The sequence below is a fragment of the Asterias rubens genome, chromosome 8 (genome assembly GCF_902459465.1).
Source record: "Asterias rubens chromosome 8, eAstRub1.3, whole genome shotgun sequence".
Taxonomy (NCBI): Eukaryota; Metazoa; Echinodermata; class Asteroidea; order Forcipulatida; family Asteriidae; genus Asterias; species Asterias rubens.
Genome location: NC_047069.1, coordinates 13345461 through 13364361, shown reverse-complemented (window position 1 = coordinate 13364361; position 18901 = coordinate 13345461). Strand labels below are relative to the sequence as shown.

The 18901-nt window shown below is 37.3% G+C and overlaps 2 protein-coding genes across 7 annotated transcripts; one reads left to right on the top strand and one right to left on the bottom strand.

The window, feature by feature from the left end:
- Positions 1-1696: 1696 nt before the first annotated feature.
- LOC117293807 (nudC domain-containing protein 2-like) lies at positions 1697-8645 on the bottom strand. Of its 6 annotated transcripts, XR_004519474.1 has the most exons (6): positions 8557-8645; positions 7183-7589; positions 6779-6827; positions 6064-6215; positions 3215-3285; positions 1697-2400 (listed from the first exon to the last, which is right to left on the bottom strand). XR_004519474.1 is itself a non-coding variant. In XM_033776251.1 (5 exons), the coding sequence occupies exons 2-5, from the start codon at positions 7366-7368 to the stop codon at positions 4272-4274; spliced, it is 462 nt and encodes a 153-aa protein (XP_033632142.1). In that variant the 5' UTR covers positions 7369-7589; positions 8557-8645; the 3' UTR covers positions 2899-4271. The 6 variants fall into 6 exon arrangements, 5 of the variants coding, with proteins under 5 accessions (XP_033632142.1, XP_033632148.1, XP_033632143.1 ...); XM_033776251.1 differs by lacking the exon at positions 1697-2400 and having other exon boundaries at positions 2899-4346; XM_033776257.1 differs by lacking the exon at positions 1697-2400 and having other exon boundaries at positions 2899-3285.
- A 310-nt stretch (positions 8646-8955) lies between these two features.
- Positions 8956-18291, top strand: LOC117293621 (small ubiquitin-related modifier 2-like). The gene is made up of 5 exons (XM_033775988.1): positions 8956-9047; positions 10202-10261; positions 12281-12358; positions 12931-13002; positions 14567-18291. Exons 1-5 carry the CDS (start codon positions 9018-9020, stop codon positions 14636-14638), a joined length of 312 nt encoding a protein of 103 aa, XP_033631879.1. The 5' UTR covers positions 8956-9017; the 3' UTR covers positions 14639-18291.
- The last annotated feature ends 610 nt before the right edge of the window (positions 18292-18901 follow it).

Below are 18901 nucleotides of genomic sequence, written 5' to 3'. Positions count from 1 at the left end.
CAAGGGTAAACTTTAAAGAAACACATTGCCTTGGATCAGTCGAGTTGGTCTTCGAAAAGCGTTTGTAACCGTTTTTTATATAAATGCATATGGTTAGAAAGATGTTTAAAAAGTAGAATACAATGATCCACACAAATTTGCATCGAAATTGCGTGGTTTTCCTTTTACTGTGCAAACTAACATGGTCAGCCATTTATGGGAGTCAAAAATTTGACTTCCATAAATGGCCGACCGTGTTAGTCGACGATGTAAAGGGAAAACCATGCAATTTAGAGGCATGTTTGTGTGGATCATTGTATTCTACTTTTACAACATCTTTCTACCCATATGCATTTTATAACAAATGATTACAAACGCTTATTCAAAGACCAACTCGACCGATCCAAGGCAACGTGTTCCTTTAAGTAGTTTTTTTTATGGGTGGGTTTATCTCAAAAGTGTTTATCTCAAAAGTATTTTCTTTTAAAATTTATGGTACACACATTTTGGTAATTTCTTAGTCGAAACAAGCTCCTATTCTCACACCAACTTAATTATTATTCTGTACATCACACAAGTTCAAGAGGTAATTTAGTTATACAGTATTAGAGTAATTTGCAATGTCTACTCATAATGCAGTGTAGATTGCAATTTCACAATTTAACAGTGGGAGATTTTCTTTTCGCTGTATTACCAATCTGCATTGATTGCACCATGAAATGTAGAAATCAGAAACCAAAAATTTAATCCAATCCAAAAACAGCATATTATGACACTCTTAAAAGCACTTCAACGTTTTAAGAAAGAAAAAAACTGTTTTCTCCAGTTAAATATAAACCAATAGTTTTCTTTCTTTTTTTCTTTGTCTTTTAATGTTTGATTTCGTGTTGATATTAAGATAAGAAAGTTTTCATAAATAATTGTTTTCAATAATGTCAGTAAAAACTCAAGGTAAACACTATTAAATATTCATGAAATACATAGGTGTGACCCCCCCCCCCATCGTAAGAACTGCTTTCCAATATAGTTGGACATTTTCATAAATATCTCACCTCCCCCCCCCCCTAGAAGAAGTACATGTACATTCATTGACTATCACCATAGAGAAGGTCATTTCTGCTATCACATTTACATGTACAGTTAACAAATCAAAGAGCATTACTGTCAAACAGTGTCCTGCAGTGTTTATATCTAAACAAAGGTATTTAAAAAAAATAATAATAATAATTTGGCAAAAAGGATTTGGGTTCATAAAAAGCATGGTTAACTGAATACAAATTTATTATTTCGGTGCAAAGCAAAAATTGCAAGGGTTTCAACTTGCAGCCTTTATATTTGTTGCCTAAATTCCAAACATTAAATCAAATGCGGTGAACAATAATGTCGGAAAGCTACGAGTGAAATTATCTTAAATTTGCTTAAAGGCAGTGGACACTATTGGAAATTACTCAAAATATTTATGAGCATGAAACCTTACTTGGTAACGAGTAATATGGGGAGAGGTTGATAGTATAATACTTTACATTGTGAGAAACGGCTCCCTCTGAAGTGACATAGTTTTCGAAAAAGAAGTAATTTTCCAAGAATTTGATTTTGAGACCTCAGAATTAGATTTTGAGGTCTCGAAATCAAGCATCTGAAAGTACACAACTTCGTGTAACAAGGGTGTTTTTTCTTTCATTATTATCTTGCATCTTCGACAACCAATTTTAATGCATATGTTGAGATACACCAAGTGAGGAGACTGGTCTTTGACAATAATTACCAATAGTGTCCAGTGTCATTAAGCATTTCCTAGAAACCAACTTGAGAAAACTATTGCAATCTGGGTAACAGTGTATCCCCCACTGGAATATTTCGGTGACCCCCCCACCCCACCCTGAAAACCACTAGAAGCGATCCCAAGAAATGAAGAAAAGTTCTTTCTCTGGAAATTATATTAACATAACTTCTGAGAGAATTTACAGACTAAAAGCCCAGTTCATACTGTGAAGCGAATTTGACGTCACAACTCTGTTTTTCACTGCAAAAGTTTCAGAAGAGTTGAACACAGCTCAACTCTTCTGAATCGTCGTTGTGAACATGTGAAGTCAAAATTCTCATGGCATTCACATTTGCAGGAGGCATGAACCACACCTGACCACCTCTAATGGAAACTAGAGGTTTGGACGAAAAATCATTTTTTCTCTTTCCTCTGTAAATGGAAAATTCTGGCCTTCTAATTTGGGGAAAAACCCTGATTGATTTTGAGATGTTTTCTCATAATGTACGATGACATAACCCCCAGCCCCCACAAACCCCCTAACACCACATCAGCAAAGCTTGACTGATTATGTGTTTTTCTTTTGATTCTGTACACTGATTTGTAAGCAGTAAGCTTAGATGTGCCATCCTCGGTCGTTTATAGAGTGTCGTCTCTCACTGAAACCAAACCATCATAATACAAATACAAATCACTGAGAATAAATACAATAATCTGGTCACCATCTTTTCTCCCATGCTCATGCCATGCACAAAATGGTTCAGTAACCACTGCCACACTTTCTGTCATTGTAAGTGTGTGTTGTCAGGTTGTGTGTGATCAATCAGTGCTACAGATTGCCAGTGCAGAAATTGACCAAAGTTTGAGAACTATCACTTCCAACAGTGGCCCCAAATTCCATTGCATTTGACCACAGCAGGGCCCAATGTCATGAAGCTGTGTGCCAAGCAAAGCAAATATTGGGGGGGGGGCGGAAAGGGTCACCCAATGCACACTTGTATCAGCCAAAGAGTCACTTGCTGATAATTGTGCACGGTACAGAGTTAGAGCATTTCCGTTTGAACTCAGCCATGCTCGGATTTTGAATGTTGTTTTTCACTTGATTTATATCTCTCCCCCTAATTAATAATAAACGAACAAAATTAGCAAACAAAATGTACGCTTTGTTACAACCTTTAATTGCAAATGGAATTTAATATAAAAAGCATTGTATCACAGTCACATCAGTTTTTGTATGCAATATGTTTCACAAAATTTAAGTATAAGATTTCACAAGTTTTTTATAAATGCAAACAATATTTCCATAGGAATACTTCTCATTGCAGTAAATTTCACATGCAAAAAATATAATATGTTTTACAGTTAGCCAAACTATTTTAGGCAAAGCTTTCGTTTAAGCTGAATTGGTTGGTACCGTGCAAATTGTTCACTGATCTTTCTGTGGTATATTAATGATAAGTTGATTTGATTTACCTTGTTTATTTTTATGTAAGGTTGCTTGGCGATTCCTCCGCCTACCGATGTCATAAGTACTGGTCAATGAACTACAGAAATAAACAAACAGATCAACACAATTGGAGAAAAGTGGTGAAATGAAATTTTAAAAAAGAAAAAATTAAAAAGAGGAAATTTCCAGAATTTTGCTGTTTGCATATGTGGAAACAAAACAATGAAGAAGTTGTTATTGTCTGACTATTGTCAGATTTTAAACATCCAAAACCTAAAAGCCCGAACAAAGTTTACTTGCGAGAATACATGCAAGCAGGGTAACAACCAATTAGCTGATCAAAGAATGTGTGCATTAGCAGGGTACCAACCAATTAGCTGAACACAGTTTGTGTATTATAACAGTCAATTACATTTTTAAGGTAAACTTTGATTCCTGAATCGAGCCTAAACTGGTGAATTATACATAAACTTTATTTTGTGACATGCACACAGGATTAAAAATGAAGCTTAACATGGTGTGAAAACAATCTGAAAACTTAACAAATAGCAGGAAGAAAACAAACATGTTGACCTTGAATTTAAAATCACTTTTTAGGGGAAAAGGCCATTTTACTTTGCAAGACAAAGTGCACTATACAAAGAGCACTCTGGAAACATTTTGACAATTCACCAAGGCTCAGGGCCTTACATAAGTCAGTTTTTACAGGCAATGTTGAGGACACCAACTGTGCAGTTCTTGCAAAAGCTCACACTGCAATGGTATATGAGTAGTATTTCCCAGTGTCTTAATATCACCAAAACAACCCACATTATAATGTTAATGTTCAAATGTGACAGCATTTTCTCCAAAAAGATTTGTCTGGAACTGGTTTCCTGTGAATTGCTATGGGTGACACTTCCCCAATTCACGCTGCACAAGAATGAAATATCTATGAACATGTCTTTTTTTTACATCATTGATAAAAAGAAAGAAGTATAACTGTCATCAGAAAAACACAAATTATTATTTCATCAGTAAGTTAACAAAATAAAAGCAAAGGCAGGGCGTCATCTTTGGAAGGAGTCTCCTGATGAAAGTGCACTATGGATCAAAAGTGGGCCCACCATGAGAGTAGTTGCCTGTTATTTCAGCCCCACTGAAGTCAAAGCCGGGATTCTGTCAAAAATGAAGGGATTAGATCAGTACTATAAAAGTATTATACTGATACTCTCTTAAGCCATGTCTCAGGGTTCTCCCCAGGATTTTTCAAAACTGGGGGGCTTTTAATTTTGGATGTTCACAATCCCAGCATGCGAGCGCGAAGCCCCCTACGGGAAAATTTGAGGTTTTACATGCTCTCTGCTGCATTCTGGTGCATTTTAAAAGACTCCAGAGGCATCTGAAATTACTTTTTTTATCAAGGATTTTTGTGTGTGTAAGCACACTTAAGTGAGCAATAATTCACAAAATAAATAACAAAATTGCAAAAGGACAGGTAACACAGTTTACCATTTAGATACCAGCCAGTGTTTTATGTTCTTCAACCCTAACTTATTTTGAGTATGTTAAGTTCAGATACAAAAAGTCTCTTATAATCTGTCCTTTTTTTTTTACAAGTGAGCTGCATTTTTAATGAAAGAAAACTTTTTCACACACAATTCACATTACATGTATACAGTCAATTTGGTAAAGAATGTTTAGACACAAAAAACACAGTTGTTTGGCAGCCATTGTTAACGCAGGTCTGTGGCAAACTCACGGCTCGCGTAACATGTTATTTTGGGTGTGTGTTCAAACGTGGGGTTGAGCGATCAACATTAATTTGCGTTCGAAGTTGTTTTTAAAAGCTGGTACCCGTCGTCGGATAACAGTATGCAACGGCAAAATTGCCTTCTTCGGAAGGAAACCAGTTACACTGTGCACCGCGCACGCGATCACATCAACAGCATACATGTACATGTACATTGCATGCATACTCGCATGCATTATGCAAGAGCTTCCATTGTGGGTTTTTCTGTATGTCTACGTCGTCCGCTGTGTCAGTGTGGTCTTTTTGCGTGTGATTTACCAGCTGGGAAACGACATGCAGCTGATGATTTAGAGTGACTTATGGGATGATAAAAATTCCATTGTCTCGCAGAGGATTTTGTATCCAATAATAAAGGTATTCAAAAATGGGTAGCGTATCGGGTGGGAAAAAGTGTGATCGGCAATTTTGGCAGCGTATCGGCCAATAATTTCTGCGTATCAGCCCGATACACTAGCTTGTACGTGGGGAGAACCCTGATGTCTGAATCAGCCGCTGTCGCTTCATCATCATGTCAACGAGCATATTTTAACAGCTCTAAGTCGTAGCTTCCAATTCATACATGACCTAAAGCAGGAAATGTTGCTTTACAATTTTTTCAGCTTTAGAAGCAAAAGTGAGCAGAAAACCAGCCACAAATAGGTACCTATGAAATTCTCATGATTTGCTAAAAACTCTTTTTTAGTGGTAAGCAATTGCAACTCCATGAAATTGGTCACAGATGGCAGACATAGCCCTTAGAAATCTGTCTTTGTTCTCCAAGAAATCTCACAGAGATAACCTTGGAGAGTATGTCAACGCGGTTTGCGGTAACACTATGTGTATTCGCTGTGTAGATTTTGTTACTTGAGAACTTGTCTAACTATTTATTTTGCTGCTGCAGAGTAGAAATTCAGGAGAGTACTTAGTTATGAAAAGAACTGTCCTGCTTTTAAACAACCTGGGCGAAAGGTAGGATAAAATGTGATGTTCCATGCCGAAAACCGAAACTTCCTGCCAAACTGAAAAACTTTCTCATCTAATGGGTGAGAATACAATTGTTTCACTGCTCTTTATAAGGCCATTTGAGATAACAGTTCCTCTTACCTCATGCTGGAATCTTTGCAAGGTGAGTTTCTTCTCCATCTGATCATAGATGTACGGGTCAGCTGTGTACTGATCCTTCAGCAAGCTGTGCCAGCAGTTCTCAGCCAGTCGGCTCGACTTGACCAGGACGATTACAATCAGCTTGTTGTCCTCTGTTGGTACATGTATAAAATAAAAAGTAAGATTGTCAAAAAGGGACAGCCTTTCTCAAACCTTGGTTTGGGCTTGGGCTCAGACTCTGTCTGTTGCTGTACAAACAACTGGGTGCAAAATACACACTGCTCTTTAATTTGATAGGCCTGAAGGACGGTTTAGATCGCTGTATTTCCACTGCATACGCAGCACGCAAAGCCAAAGTCAGAGCCTAAGCCAAGAATAGAGAAAGGCCCAAAGAGTGGCTAGTTTAGACTGCAGGCCTTGAAATAACAAGGTTGTGGGTTTCCAACCCTAGCAAGCAAACTGCAAACTTCAAAAACACAGAACTTGAGACCAATGCTCTCTAGATGCTCGGTCAAAACACCTCATTGCGGTTTTGGTAATCACATTCCTTTCCACTTTTCTTTGTTCACCCAAAACTGATTTACAACACATATTCTGCGAAACAACCGAGTTCATTCACTAAAGCTTCAGTTCCCGCTTATAAAACACATTCAATCTGTTCATTGATAACCAAGCTTGTATCAAATCAATATTCCATCAGACTTTAATGCCTTACCAAGTGTCCATGTGCACTCATCAGAAATAACTGCAGCACTCAGTTCACCCTGGAGAAGAAAATGAACAGAAAGATGTAAAAAGCTTAAAATTCAGAAAATGCAGTGACAGAAAATTTAATTAATACAGACATTTATACACATAGAAATCACAAAGTTGATAACCAGACTTTTAATCTACCATATTTTTTAACCCTCAAGTTTTTAACTTCAAGTTTTATCTCATTTAACTGCCTGTATATTCCTATCTTGTATCCATGGCCAAATAAAAAACGATTATCATAACAGTAAAGAAACCAGTTACTGGTAATTTTAGTCGTTTTTTGCGTCACATAAATTTGGTGCAACTGTTCCGATTCAAAAGGAAGCAGGGGTTTGGGGCGGGGCGGGGTTGACAAGCACAAACCTTAATGAGTTCCTCTCCTCTGACTGTACAGGCCAGCTGCTTGGAGCCAAAGATCACTTTGACCATCTTAGATGTTGTACCCTCTGGAGCATTCACCTCAATGAAGATTTCCTCCATGGTCTGATACCACTTACCCCATGGGGTCAGGCAAGGGACTACGCCGCTCTTTTCATCAAAATGCGCCATGGCTTTTTTTGTACATTCTGGCAACCGAAATAAGTTTCACAAAGTCAAAATATTCACTCAGTTCTGCTTTTGGGCTGGGGTTTCCCAGTGGTTTTTAATAATCTTCCCCAACAAATTCAGAAAACTGATTTGTTGACAAAAGGAAGTTCTTACGTCAAATTTAAAACAATTGACCATGGATATTTTCTTCTCTGCTTTCAAGTAAACTGGTCCAGCAGTATCTGTAGGAAAAATAAAGCAAGAAAAAACAAAAAATAGTTTTAAGAACAAATTTTAAAACACAATTTGATTTTATCCTTACATCGCCGATGTATGTTATTATTAAGCCATAATATTAAGGCTTAAAACTAAATAGTAAAAGTGGGACTACGACTAGCGCTATTTTTTAGCCTATGTGCGCGCTCCTGTACGTGATAGCCCCTCCAGGCGATTGTACAGCAACAACCAGATCCAGACTATATCTGATGATCCTCGCGAAAAACTTTCCGAATCCTGCCAGCGCTTGTCCACTCATTTTTATGAAAAGGAATGTCTTGTTTGAGTAAATAAGATACTTTTTTTATTTCATAACAATGATAAAGTGGTGGCAGGATACAGACTCCTCCCATTTTTATTTTCTATAAATAATAATTTTAATAAATAGGCCTATATAAATACCTTTTTAGTTTAAATTTTGTTTTATACATTTTATTGAGTATTCAGCATTCATTATTCTTTAAAAAAAATCACTGGTCAGCATGGTCAGTGTCATACTCTCACACTGTCACTGTCAGTCCGTAGTGCAGTGGTGCGTGTGTACTGAAGGTCTTTGTTGATTGTCAGCTTGCTGACGAAAGTCACTAGCACACCTAGCACTAGCACTCTACTTACACTCATGAGCGTGCTTGTGTCACTGTCGGAAACCCCTTGTGTCAATAAACAAACACAGACAGTTAGACAGTCAGAGGATCAAAAGAAAAGATGACAATGCGAGAAAATAGCCATTTCAAAACTTACTTTTAAAACGGCTACCTTTGCCTTCTTGTAATGGTAGCCTACTGTACTTGAACAATAAGTAAACTAACCACAGCGCACAGGGACCTCACGGTGATATGCGCTATATAAGAATGGTTTTATTATTATTATTATTATTATTACAAAACTTGGCAATGCCAAATGGACAACACAATCAAAAATAAGCAAACTCACCCACCTCGTCCTCAGCGTATCTCACATGTTTATGCATGCACGAAAACATAAAATACAGCGGTAAAAATAACAAACTGGCATGTGGTGACTGCGCCCTCAAGTGTCGAAAAATGCTGGATAAATACACATGGTTGGGATAATATGATTGGCTAAGATAAAATGACAAAGCAGTACAAATTTGTAAAATACTTGTAATATTCCACCTTTTTAAATCTTAAATGCTATTTTTTATAATTTAAATATATCAAAATAACTTTTTAACACATCATATTTTACTTAGTGGCTCTTAAAATAACTTTAACAAGCAAAACATGCTGTTCAGTGCTATAAATGTTTGACCAATCAAAAACACTTTATATGATGAGTAATGCACATGTAATTTCTGATTTATTTCGTCAATCGAGCGCTCCAGCCGAAGTCGTCAAAGTAGAGTTGCTGCTGAATTTAGTCCAGTTACAAAGATGTCAGACCAATTAACGCAACAATCAGCGGTATATTTTCAGATTTTAACTTTGTATTTAGACTATTGTTGCAGTTTATTTGTGTGTTTTTGTTCCTTGTTCTGATGCTTTAAACTGCAAATTTTTAACATCCAAAGTCACGTTGTTGTCCGGTGTTCCACAAAACACTGACAAAGAAAGTGGACGGACGAGATGGGGGTGACCGAAGGATGAAAAGTCTTGCGCACTAATGCCGATTAGGGCGAGAAGTTTCGGCTTTTCTAGACGGGCTCGTCGGTTGTAAACGCTATAACTCTGGCTCTATGATTTTATTAAAAGGAGGTTATTATGAAATTAGTACATGATTTGGTTTGCAATTTCAGATCGAGGAAGGGTCTTCCCAATTTAAAAAATCAAGAATTTGAAAAGTGAAAGTTTACCTTTCTTTATTAAAAAAAAAAGGGAAAAGTTTCCGTATGGCGCCACCACTTTTTCATTCGATATCAAACAATATAGTATCTAATTTACCTCAATGAGATATCCCTTTTTGTAAAAATCAGTGAAAAAGTGGTGGCGCCATACGGAAAGTTATCCAAAAAAAGAAGCATTAATTAATAATAATATTAGAGTGAAGTATCAAGAATTGTACCGGTAAATATGACCAGCACGAGCATGTACATGTATTTGCTAAAATCTACTCCTGACCTGAGTCCAGGGAGTAGGCCTTTTTAATTGCACCGCTCTAGCTTGTCAAACCTGACTACGGTGTGGTAAACGGTAAACCGTAAATAAAGATGAAAAGTGAAGAATGAATAATTGTAAACAACTGGTTATTTAAAATTTGAAAAATTAACTTGTAAACACCTCGTGCAGGATGAAAGCTGCCGTCTACCAACTAACTCTTACTTCAGATAAGGCAGTCGGCATGAGTTGCGTTGCCGTTAAACGTAGTCATGACGATTTCACAGGCCTTTGTTAGGCTTGTATGAAATGCATCACCATAAAATTGTTCAGTTTTGACCAGTTTTGTCAGAGCAGTGAACAGACTTGCCCGCTTTAAAAATTGTGACACACATTCTAAAAACAAGAATTTGTTCTTCAATGTGTAAATGTAATATTAAATCCATTTGTTGTGCCTTTAAGAAATTTGACACCTGTTTATTTGCCAGAAATTAATCACTGTTTTTGTTTTTATCTTATTGTAGGATCTGAAAGGCTCTGGTGGCCAGGGAAAAGATCAAATACTTGTAAAAGTAAAAGGCCAGGTAATAAAAGAGTTGGGTTTAAAGGCAGTGGACACTATTGGTAATTAATAATTATCAGCATAAAACCTCACTTGGTAACGAGTAAGGGAAGAGGTTGATAGTATAAAACATTGTGAGAAACGGCTCCCTCTGAAGTGACATAGTTTTCGAGAAAGAAGTAATTTTCCGCGAAATTTGATTTCGAGACCTCGGATTTAGAATTTGAGGTCTCGAAATAAAGCATTGAAAGCACACAACTGCATGTGACAAGGGTGTTTGTTCTTTCATTATTATCTGGCAACTTCGACGACCATTTGAGCTCAAATTTTCACAGGTTTGTTGTTTAATGCATATGTTGAGAAACACCAAGTGAGAAGACTGATCTTAATAATAATAAGACTTGTAATGTGCACGTATCCACCCTGCTGGGTGTTCAAGGCGCAGAAAATTGTCTTTGACAATTACCAACAGTGTCCAGAGTCTTTCAGCCCGGTTTATACTTCCTGCGAACGCGAGGCAAATGTTGATGTATAAAATTCACAACCTATTTCGCAGCAGTTCAGCTCTGGTCAACTCGCTTGCGAATATCGCTGCGAAAGGATAGTTGTGACGTCAAATTCGCAAGAAATATGAACCGGGCTTTATTTAGTCAACAAACTAAAGGAAATAACACCAGAGGAGGACTCCAACCTTGCCACCTGTAGATTAACTTGCCTTTGGCCTCGTGAAATCTGTTCGCCGGAGATTCTGACCCCCAAATTGGAAATTAACACATGGGTTAAAGGAAGATGATTCAAAAGAGGACGCTGCCAGAAGAAGTTTGTACACAGTTCGCTGTATGGGGGGACAGAATCTCCAAGGGGATAGAATCTCATGCCACACCAACACTCCACCAACTAATCCATCTAGTCCTATGTCCTTAATCTCCCTATTTTGTCAATAGATTTGTCAGAGTGCCAGTCGTGGAAACTGACTGGGTAAACTTTAATTAATGTTTGGTTGAACATTTGCCTAGAGTAGGATTTGAACCTGCAACTTTGGGCACACTAGAGCACTGGCTTTGTAATCAAGAGGTGGCAGAATCTAATCCTGCTCTGGTCTATTTTGTTTGACCCCAAGTAAATTAAAAATTGATGAGTCGGTTTCCTTTTTGGTTCCTTATTGAAGAGACAAAATTAGCAAAATCTTCTTTTTTTTCTAATTTGCTGGCTTGTAAATTTCTACTGGAATATTTCAAGGGGCAGCATGGCAATGACCGCCGTTATTTCAAATGGTCATCAAGAATTCAAGATTTCTGAAGGGTTTCACTTGTCTTTTCCTGCTCCCTTTTACCACAGATGTCCCCCTTGTAGTCTGCCTCATTTACTTATTTATTACTTTTTCCCCTCCCCAGGCCTGATACTTCACAGAGGTAACGAAGGCGATTACCTCCATTGCCCCTGGACATTGCCTTAAACCCCTGAAAATGCTACAGTAGAAATTTACAATTTCCTTATAGGGTACCCTTTACCAAGGAGAAAATGCCTTGGTGCCCTTGCCTTTTAAAAAACGATGCATACTGTACAGGCCTGCCTTCCCATTTTGCATTGACACCCTAGGTAATTTTTGCAGTAAGCAATAAGCCATTTGCGAGTTAAATTTGAATAATGTCTGGTACAATGACTCGCTTAGTTACAATGCACCCTTAACATTTGAATTCCTCAGACTATAGAGACAGTTGCTTTGCCACGTGATTAGGGGCAAGCTTTTGTATAGCAACCTCCAAGATGAGCAAACCCTGGTACCATTGTGACATACACATCCATTCAGAATTGTGTATGGGTGTTCACTGTCTCTTACGTACGCAAAAGCTTGACCCTAATCGCGTGGCGTAGCAACTGTCTCGATAGTCATAGGAATTCGAATGTAAGCAGTGCATCGTAACTAAGCAAGTCATTGTACAGACATTATTCAAATCTAACTCGCAAATGGCTTATTTGCAACAGCTAATTCTATTTATTTTCTTTGGGGTTAAAATTGAAATGTTTGCTCTTTCCCTAGGATAACTCAATAATACAGTTCAAAATCAAGAAAGGAACACCCTTCAGAAAATTGATGACTGCATACTGTGAAAAACAGGTGAGTATTTTAACCCAAGTGCGACCAGTGTTAAGACGATGTATGGCCGAAATGCACTCTGGGAATGAACAGGGGGCAAAAAGTGTTCCCATATTCCTTCCCACATTGCCTTTTGACCATTGCCATTGACCTCTAAAGTAGCGTAATCTTTGAGAAAGAAGTAATTTTCATTAATTTGTTTTCGAGGCCTCAGAATTAGATTTTGAGGTCTCGAAATCAAGCATCTGAAAGCACACAACTTCGTTAGACAAGGGTGCTTTTTCTTTCATTAATATCTCGCAACTTAGATGACCATTGAGCTCAAATTTTCACAGATTGGTTATTTTATGCATATGTTGAGATACACCAAAGGTGTCTTCAACTTTTAACTGAATAAAAAAGTTAATGGTCTGACGTTTTTGACCATAGCAGAGTCTTTCTGCTAGGGGCAAAGTGTCTGGCTGTTAACATGTCCGTTTTCAGTTATATGTCCGTTTAGTTGGTGAGCAGTTTGCAACAGCTCATTCTATTTTTTCATTTTACTTCAAACTGTGAGTTCTTAATAATTTGTTTGATCTTGTGCTCTTTTGCAGGGAGTGCAACTTGACAGCATGAGGTTTAGATTTGATGGAAATGCAATAGGCCAAGACGACACCCCTAACTCGGTAAATTTTGCGGCACTTTTTATAATTTCTGTCTTTAAAAAATTGTTTGGTAAATCTCAAGTCTTGCGTGTGACCCATTAAAGTGTGCAAGGTTATTTCCTTCACACGGTAAAGCAGTGTCCGTGGACCCAATTTGTTTTTGTTTTTTTTAAACGCTGGACTTGTATGGTCTACTCCCAACAAGCTCATTAAGTCAGCTGTGATGCTGAGAACAGCACCTGTGAATTTTATCGAGTTGCTTTAGAAATGGGTCAGATCTTGTACATTTTGAAGTCGTATGAAATTGCAGAATTTCTTAAAGTTTATCTAAGTTAAAATTTTTCACTTTCAACCAGTACATTGTCACGAAGAGCCAAATACTCGATGTCAGAAATTGTGAATGCAATTTACATTTTACAATGCGCTTATCTTAAAACTGCTCAAGAATTGCAAGGGTCTTGGGTTCGAATGCCACCCAAGTAAATATGCCTGGGATATTTTTTCACAGTACTCGGGGAAAGTACTGAGTATACAGTGCTAACACACATTGGTGTATGGCTAAAAACCAAAAATTAATAATCTTAAAACTGCAACACTAAAGCCACAGTTTGCAATATATGACCTCTCGTATGATTCTGTACTGACTTTACATTAAAACATTGGCTTATTGCCGTTAGTCATTAAACAAAGAATGTCTCCTTGTGAAACCCCACAGGTGAAATGACATACTTATTATTGCCATCATCTGAATAACATATTTTGACACACGCGTCATGTGATCATGCGCACACCGACATAATATGTGTCTCTTTGTGAAACTGTCAGATGATTTGACCTACATGTATACCTACACTCCTCAGTTGCAATGCATTTCATGCATCTGTGAGGATGTGTTGCTTTTCGGAAAACTCAAAATGCAGTTATTTAGATATCTTTTTCCCTGTATTGGGCAATAGTTTGTCATTTTAAATACCAGGCCCGGAGTAACACAGAGACCTTGGCCTTTGCCCCCCCTTCAAAAGTTTCCCATAGACATCGACAATGGATGTGCCCTTTGTTCTTTGTGCAAATGGTGTGTGTAATAGTTGTACCATAAGAAATGTATTTTGCAGGCCTTGAATTTCACCCTTGAGGTGGCAAGTCCATTTTCATGTTGGAAAGGGCACTTCCATTGTAAAATCTTAATAGGAAACTTCTTTATCCCCGATGCAAATTTAACATCTATTATATCGTTGCGGTACCCGCTGCCAAAAAACATAGGATTCGAACTGCCTCTAGCTACCGGGCAACCTCGGTAGTCTAGTTGGTAAGACACTGCTCTAGAATTGCAAGGGTGGTGGGTTTGAATCCCACCCGAGTAACATGCCTGTGATATTTTTTTCACAGGACTCGGGGAAAGTACTGAGTATACAGTGCTAACACACATCGGTGTATGGGTAAAAACCAAAATTAATAATCTTGAAGGGAAGCCAAGACCAGGGCAACGGAGGCCATGGCTGCCCTGAAATTCCAGGCCTGATTTTAGTCTGTTATATTTGGAACTCATTCTGTATGATCAAGTCAATATAATTTCTTATATTTTCAGATTGACATTGAGAATGATGACACAATAGAAGCGTATATGCCTCAAACAGGAGGTCACTTGTGGAGACATTGAAACATTGAAACTACCTCCCCGACCCCACCCCCATGGAAAAAGAACACCAGCTTTGTACAACCCCTGTGAATTAAGAACATCAGCTTCAGCGACCAGTGTATGACATTAAACATAGAGTAATCAGAGAAGCATTGATTTGAAGCATTCCTTTGTGTACCGTGTTACCCATGAATGGCTTCCTGCTTTAGAGGTACAGTTTTACTACGTTTGTCCACTGACGTGACCCCCCCCCCCTTAAAAAAAAAACACCCCCCAAAATTTCCAAATTTGCGAGTTAAACATGGATGCTACATGATTTTGTTTTGTTATCACATTATGGATACTGTTGTCAACCCAACTTGAGTAACTGTACCGCCTATAGTTCCATGGTAATTGTACCACCTGACTGTTCCAACATGGGTATGTTCCAGAATTGGTGTGCTCAAGTGGGTTCTTTTTTACCATCTGAACTGTAGTTGGGCTGATTCCCAAGTTGGGCCGATTCCCAAGTTGGGCCAAGTTCTCAGTTGCACATTAGATGTGCGTCAAAACAATTAGAAACTTTGTGACAACATGTTCTAGAACTAGAAAACCCATTTATGTTGGTCAACCTCAACCCCCCTCCACAAAAAAATAAACCAACTAACTGAAAGCAAAAATTATTGTTCCATTCCATGTACATTTTAAAATGCTCAAGCCATTGTAGTCTGGTAGTAATGGCCATTTAAAACAAATGCCCATTTTTTTGTTGGTTTTTAAAAAGTGTGTCTTGTCCATTTCATCTGTTTTGTACCGATTTTGAAGCAAGCTTAAGAATCATGGTTTCTTTACGAAAAAACCCCAAAAAACAAAACCAAGAATAAATCCACTAAAATCTGAAGATTCAACAGGCATTATAAGAAAATGCTCCATATCAAGGCTATTCCGCTGTTAATAAATTTGTACTTTTTTAGTTGAAAATCTAAAAGGAGAGTTATTTTTTATTCAATAGATTCAGTGATGTTCAGAATTTTTTTTCTTCTCAAAAACATTCAATACATTGGATCAAACTTTGACATTATTTTGTATTTTGATTATTTGATAAATTTATTTAAGATGAGGGAGTGCTCCTCTCATTGGCCTTGAACTCTGACCTTTGAAACATGTCATATTTGTAGTATTTTTTTTCCTTTTGATTTCAGTGGTCGATATACTGTCAAAATTTGTGAGCTGAACCAAGTTTAAAAAAAAAACATACAAAAACACCACAAATAAATTTTAAACACTGCATGTTAAATTTGACATTGTTAAATTTTGGTTTTTTTCCTCGGTAGTTTTAAATGTGTGTAAATATTGTAGTATTTAAACCATGCTTTACAAGCTGCTTGGGCGTATAATCTTGCTTGTTTTTTCCGGATTGAGTATTTAATCGGATTACCACCAGTGTCAACGAGTGTCTTGTCTATGATTCAGTGTAAACCCTTTTAACTTGTACATCATGTCTTTGTGCTTATCTGTGGGTTGTACTGGTCCTCTTCAGCTAAGCATAAAGACATGCTAAGCTACATTTATTTGTTTGATTTTGAAGTCATTTCTTTTGCACGGTTACCAATTTTGATTAGTGTCAACTCGTGTGTCTCCAAATGATGGTACAAATAAATCTGCAATTGATGGTCTGAGATGTGCAAAGTATGTATACTTAATTGACTTATAGGGACAAATTTATGATGAAACATATTATGTTTGGTTACACTGCTCAGAAGTTTTAGCCCTTTTGCTGGTTAATAGATTTTAAGGTCGTTTTCATATTAGCACAGCATGGTTTGGGCTTTGATTGTTCATTTTTCCAAATTACTGATTTAGTCCAAGCTGTGGAGTCTCAGCCTAAGCCTTGGTATCTTTTCAACTTGATTGAAGTTGGCTTCCCTTTAAAAAAAAATGAGTTTTGAATGGTTTTGTTTCATCAAAATTAGCTGGTGATATTTATTGCCTTGCAAATATTCCTGATTGGTTATTGATAACACTGATTGGTTATTGATAACACTGATTGGTTATTGACTACCCTGAACCAATTACAGATCGCAGTGATTGAGTAGTGATGTGATGGTTGACAGATTTCTGAAGCCAGGTGTTTGAAAAAGAACAAACATTCGCTCTTCAGATAAGTGGTGAACAATTAAAAACAAAAAAAGCACGACTTTACTTCAAATTATACAACCAACCATTTAAATGGAGAGTTTTAAGCATGTCTCAAAAATGAAACTTAAGTTTAGTGAAAACAAACTTTTGTCCAATTTTCGAACTTGCAGGATTCAGAGAAATATTGATCTCTTTTGGGTAGGATGGAAACTTTACTTCATTCATTCACTCACTTTATTCACTTAAAAGACAATCATTATCACCATAATCATATCATTTGCTAATGCTGTAAGCACTGGCCTGACAAGTTTTGCCAAAAAGAAGGAGTGCCTGAATTATTGCCAATATTGTTGAAGAAGTTCTTATTATGTTACCAACTTATCACGATTGAAAACGATCATCATTGAAAACAGATTGCCTGGTTCCAAGACTGTAGCGTCATACGTTATGTACATTGTACCCATAGGCTTGATTATTACATGTTTTAAAAGGCACCAATCTAGGTCTTAATGAATTGAAGACTTTTGTTTGTCCTACTTTTTTATTTAACTCATGGCTTTGGCTTTGGCTATCTGGCTGAGGCCCCATTGAAAATTTTGACATTACGCACTTACTGCATGGGGCTAATTAAATACTACAGCAAAAGCTGTGGTTGTCAAAGCTGAAATCATGGCTGAAGTCATGGTTTTGGTTGCGGCTATGGCTAGATCATTGAAAAATACACATTATCCCAAAGTAGCCATCAGCCATGTAACAGTAGCCAAAGTCACTCAAAATCAGTCCTTACTTTATTGTAGTCCAATTAGAAATATCTGTGCAGGTCCATTTGAAAAAAATATCAGTAACATGGAAATGATTTTGAGCATAAGAATTGTCAGTTATGTAACTTTCATTATGAAACATGGTTTGAAATTACTGGTTTTGTGAATAGCGCTAAAAAATAATGACCGTTAAAAGCTGATAAGCAGAAGATAAAGCTTAGCAAATTGGCCTGCTAAGCAGATATGAGCAGGGAACCAGTCACGAACAATATACTCTCCATGGTGTGTTGGCTATGCTAAGCAAATTTTGATGCTTAACAGCTTTATGAAATTAGGCCCTGATAAAAAAAAAGAAATCGTTAAGAAATGTTAAGAGTAACAATGGTGCTTTTGGGTGCTAACTGATACTCAATTTAAAATAAGGAGGTCCACACAGACAACACCCACTCACTGATGATTGGTATTTCAAGTTATTGGTTTACTATATAAGATTCAAGCCAAGTTTCATGAAGCTGGTATTGTACGCACAAACACTTGCTAAGCATAGACAACTCTTGCAGAATCAGGTTACCATTAAGTGTACGTTGATGGAAACTGGTGCCCCACTCTTTGTTTTGGTTAGCAAGTATTTTCTGCTTAACAGCTTTATGAAGTTGGGCCCAAACTGTTATTGTCCCGAGTTTGTAAGTACGTAGTTCGTAGAACTGTGATAAAATCTGTGTAGTTATTTTCCTTTCTCTACTGTTTGTTGTTGTTTATGTCCTTTCTTTAATTAAAAAAATAAATAAAAAAATATCAAGGTGTTTTATTGTATTTATTTTTTGTTGGCTGTTGAATTATATGTGTTCTGTTTCATAAAGAAGTGGCAAGTCAGGCTTGAGCGGTTTAGTGCACCAGACTTGAGTTCTCGTGTTATAATGATTAGCTGAGTGTTGGTTCGAGTCCTGGTCTTGACACTTGTATCCTTAGCTAGGCACTTTTAGTTGAGCCAGAAAGCCAATGGTTCTGTGTGTACTGCACGTAAAAGAGCCAATAGAGCCCTGTTCAAGCTTCAGGCGATTGCAAAACTGAAGCGACTTTCCTCACAGGGTGTATTTTCCTGGTATTCATGGGCATACCCTCAATTAGACTTGTTGTGTATTGAGCAGACAATTTAACCCAAAACCTAATGGTTTCATAGTGCTGTGGCCACCTAATTTCAAAGTCAAAATGGCTGAACAGGCTGATGTTGAATACCATAGAGACAGAAATTTAAAAAAAGTAGTCAGATTCAAATGGAGGAAGTTTGTTTCCTCCATAGTTTTTTGCAATTATGATTGTAATGTTGTGGAAACTTTCAAAGGCAAATCATGCTGAGAAGAAAAGGGAACTATTTGATTGTTATGTCATTTTGTTGTGTGTTTCT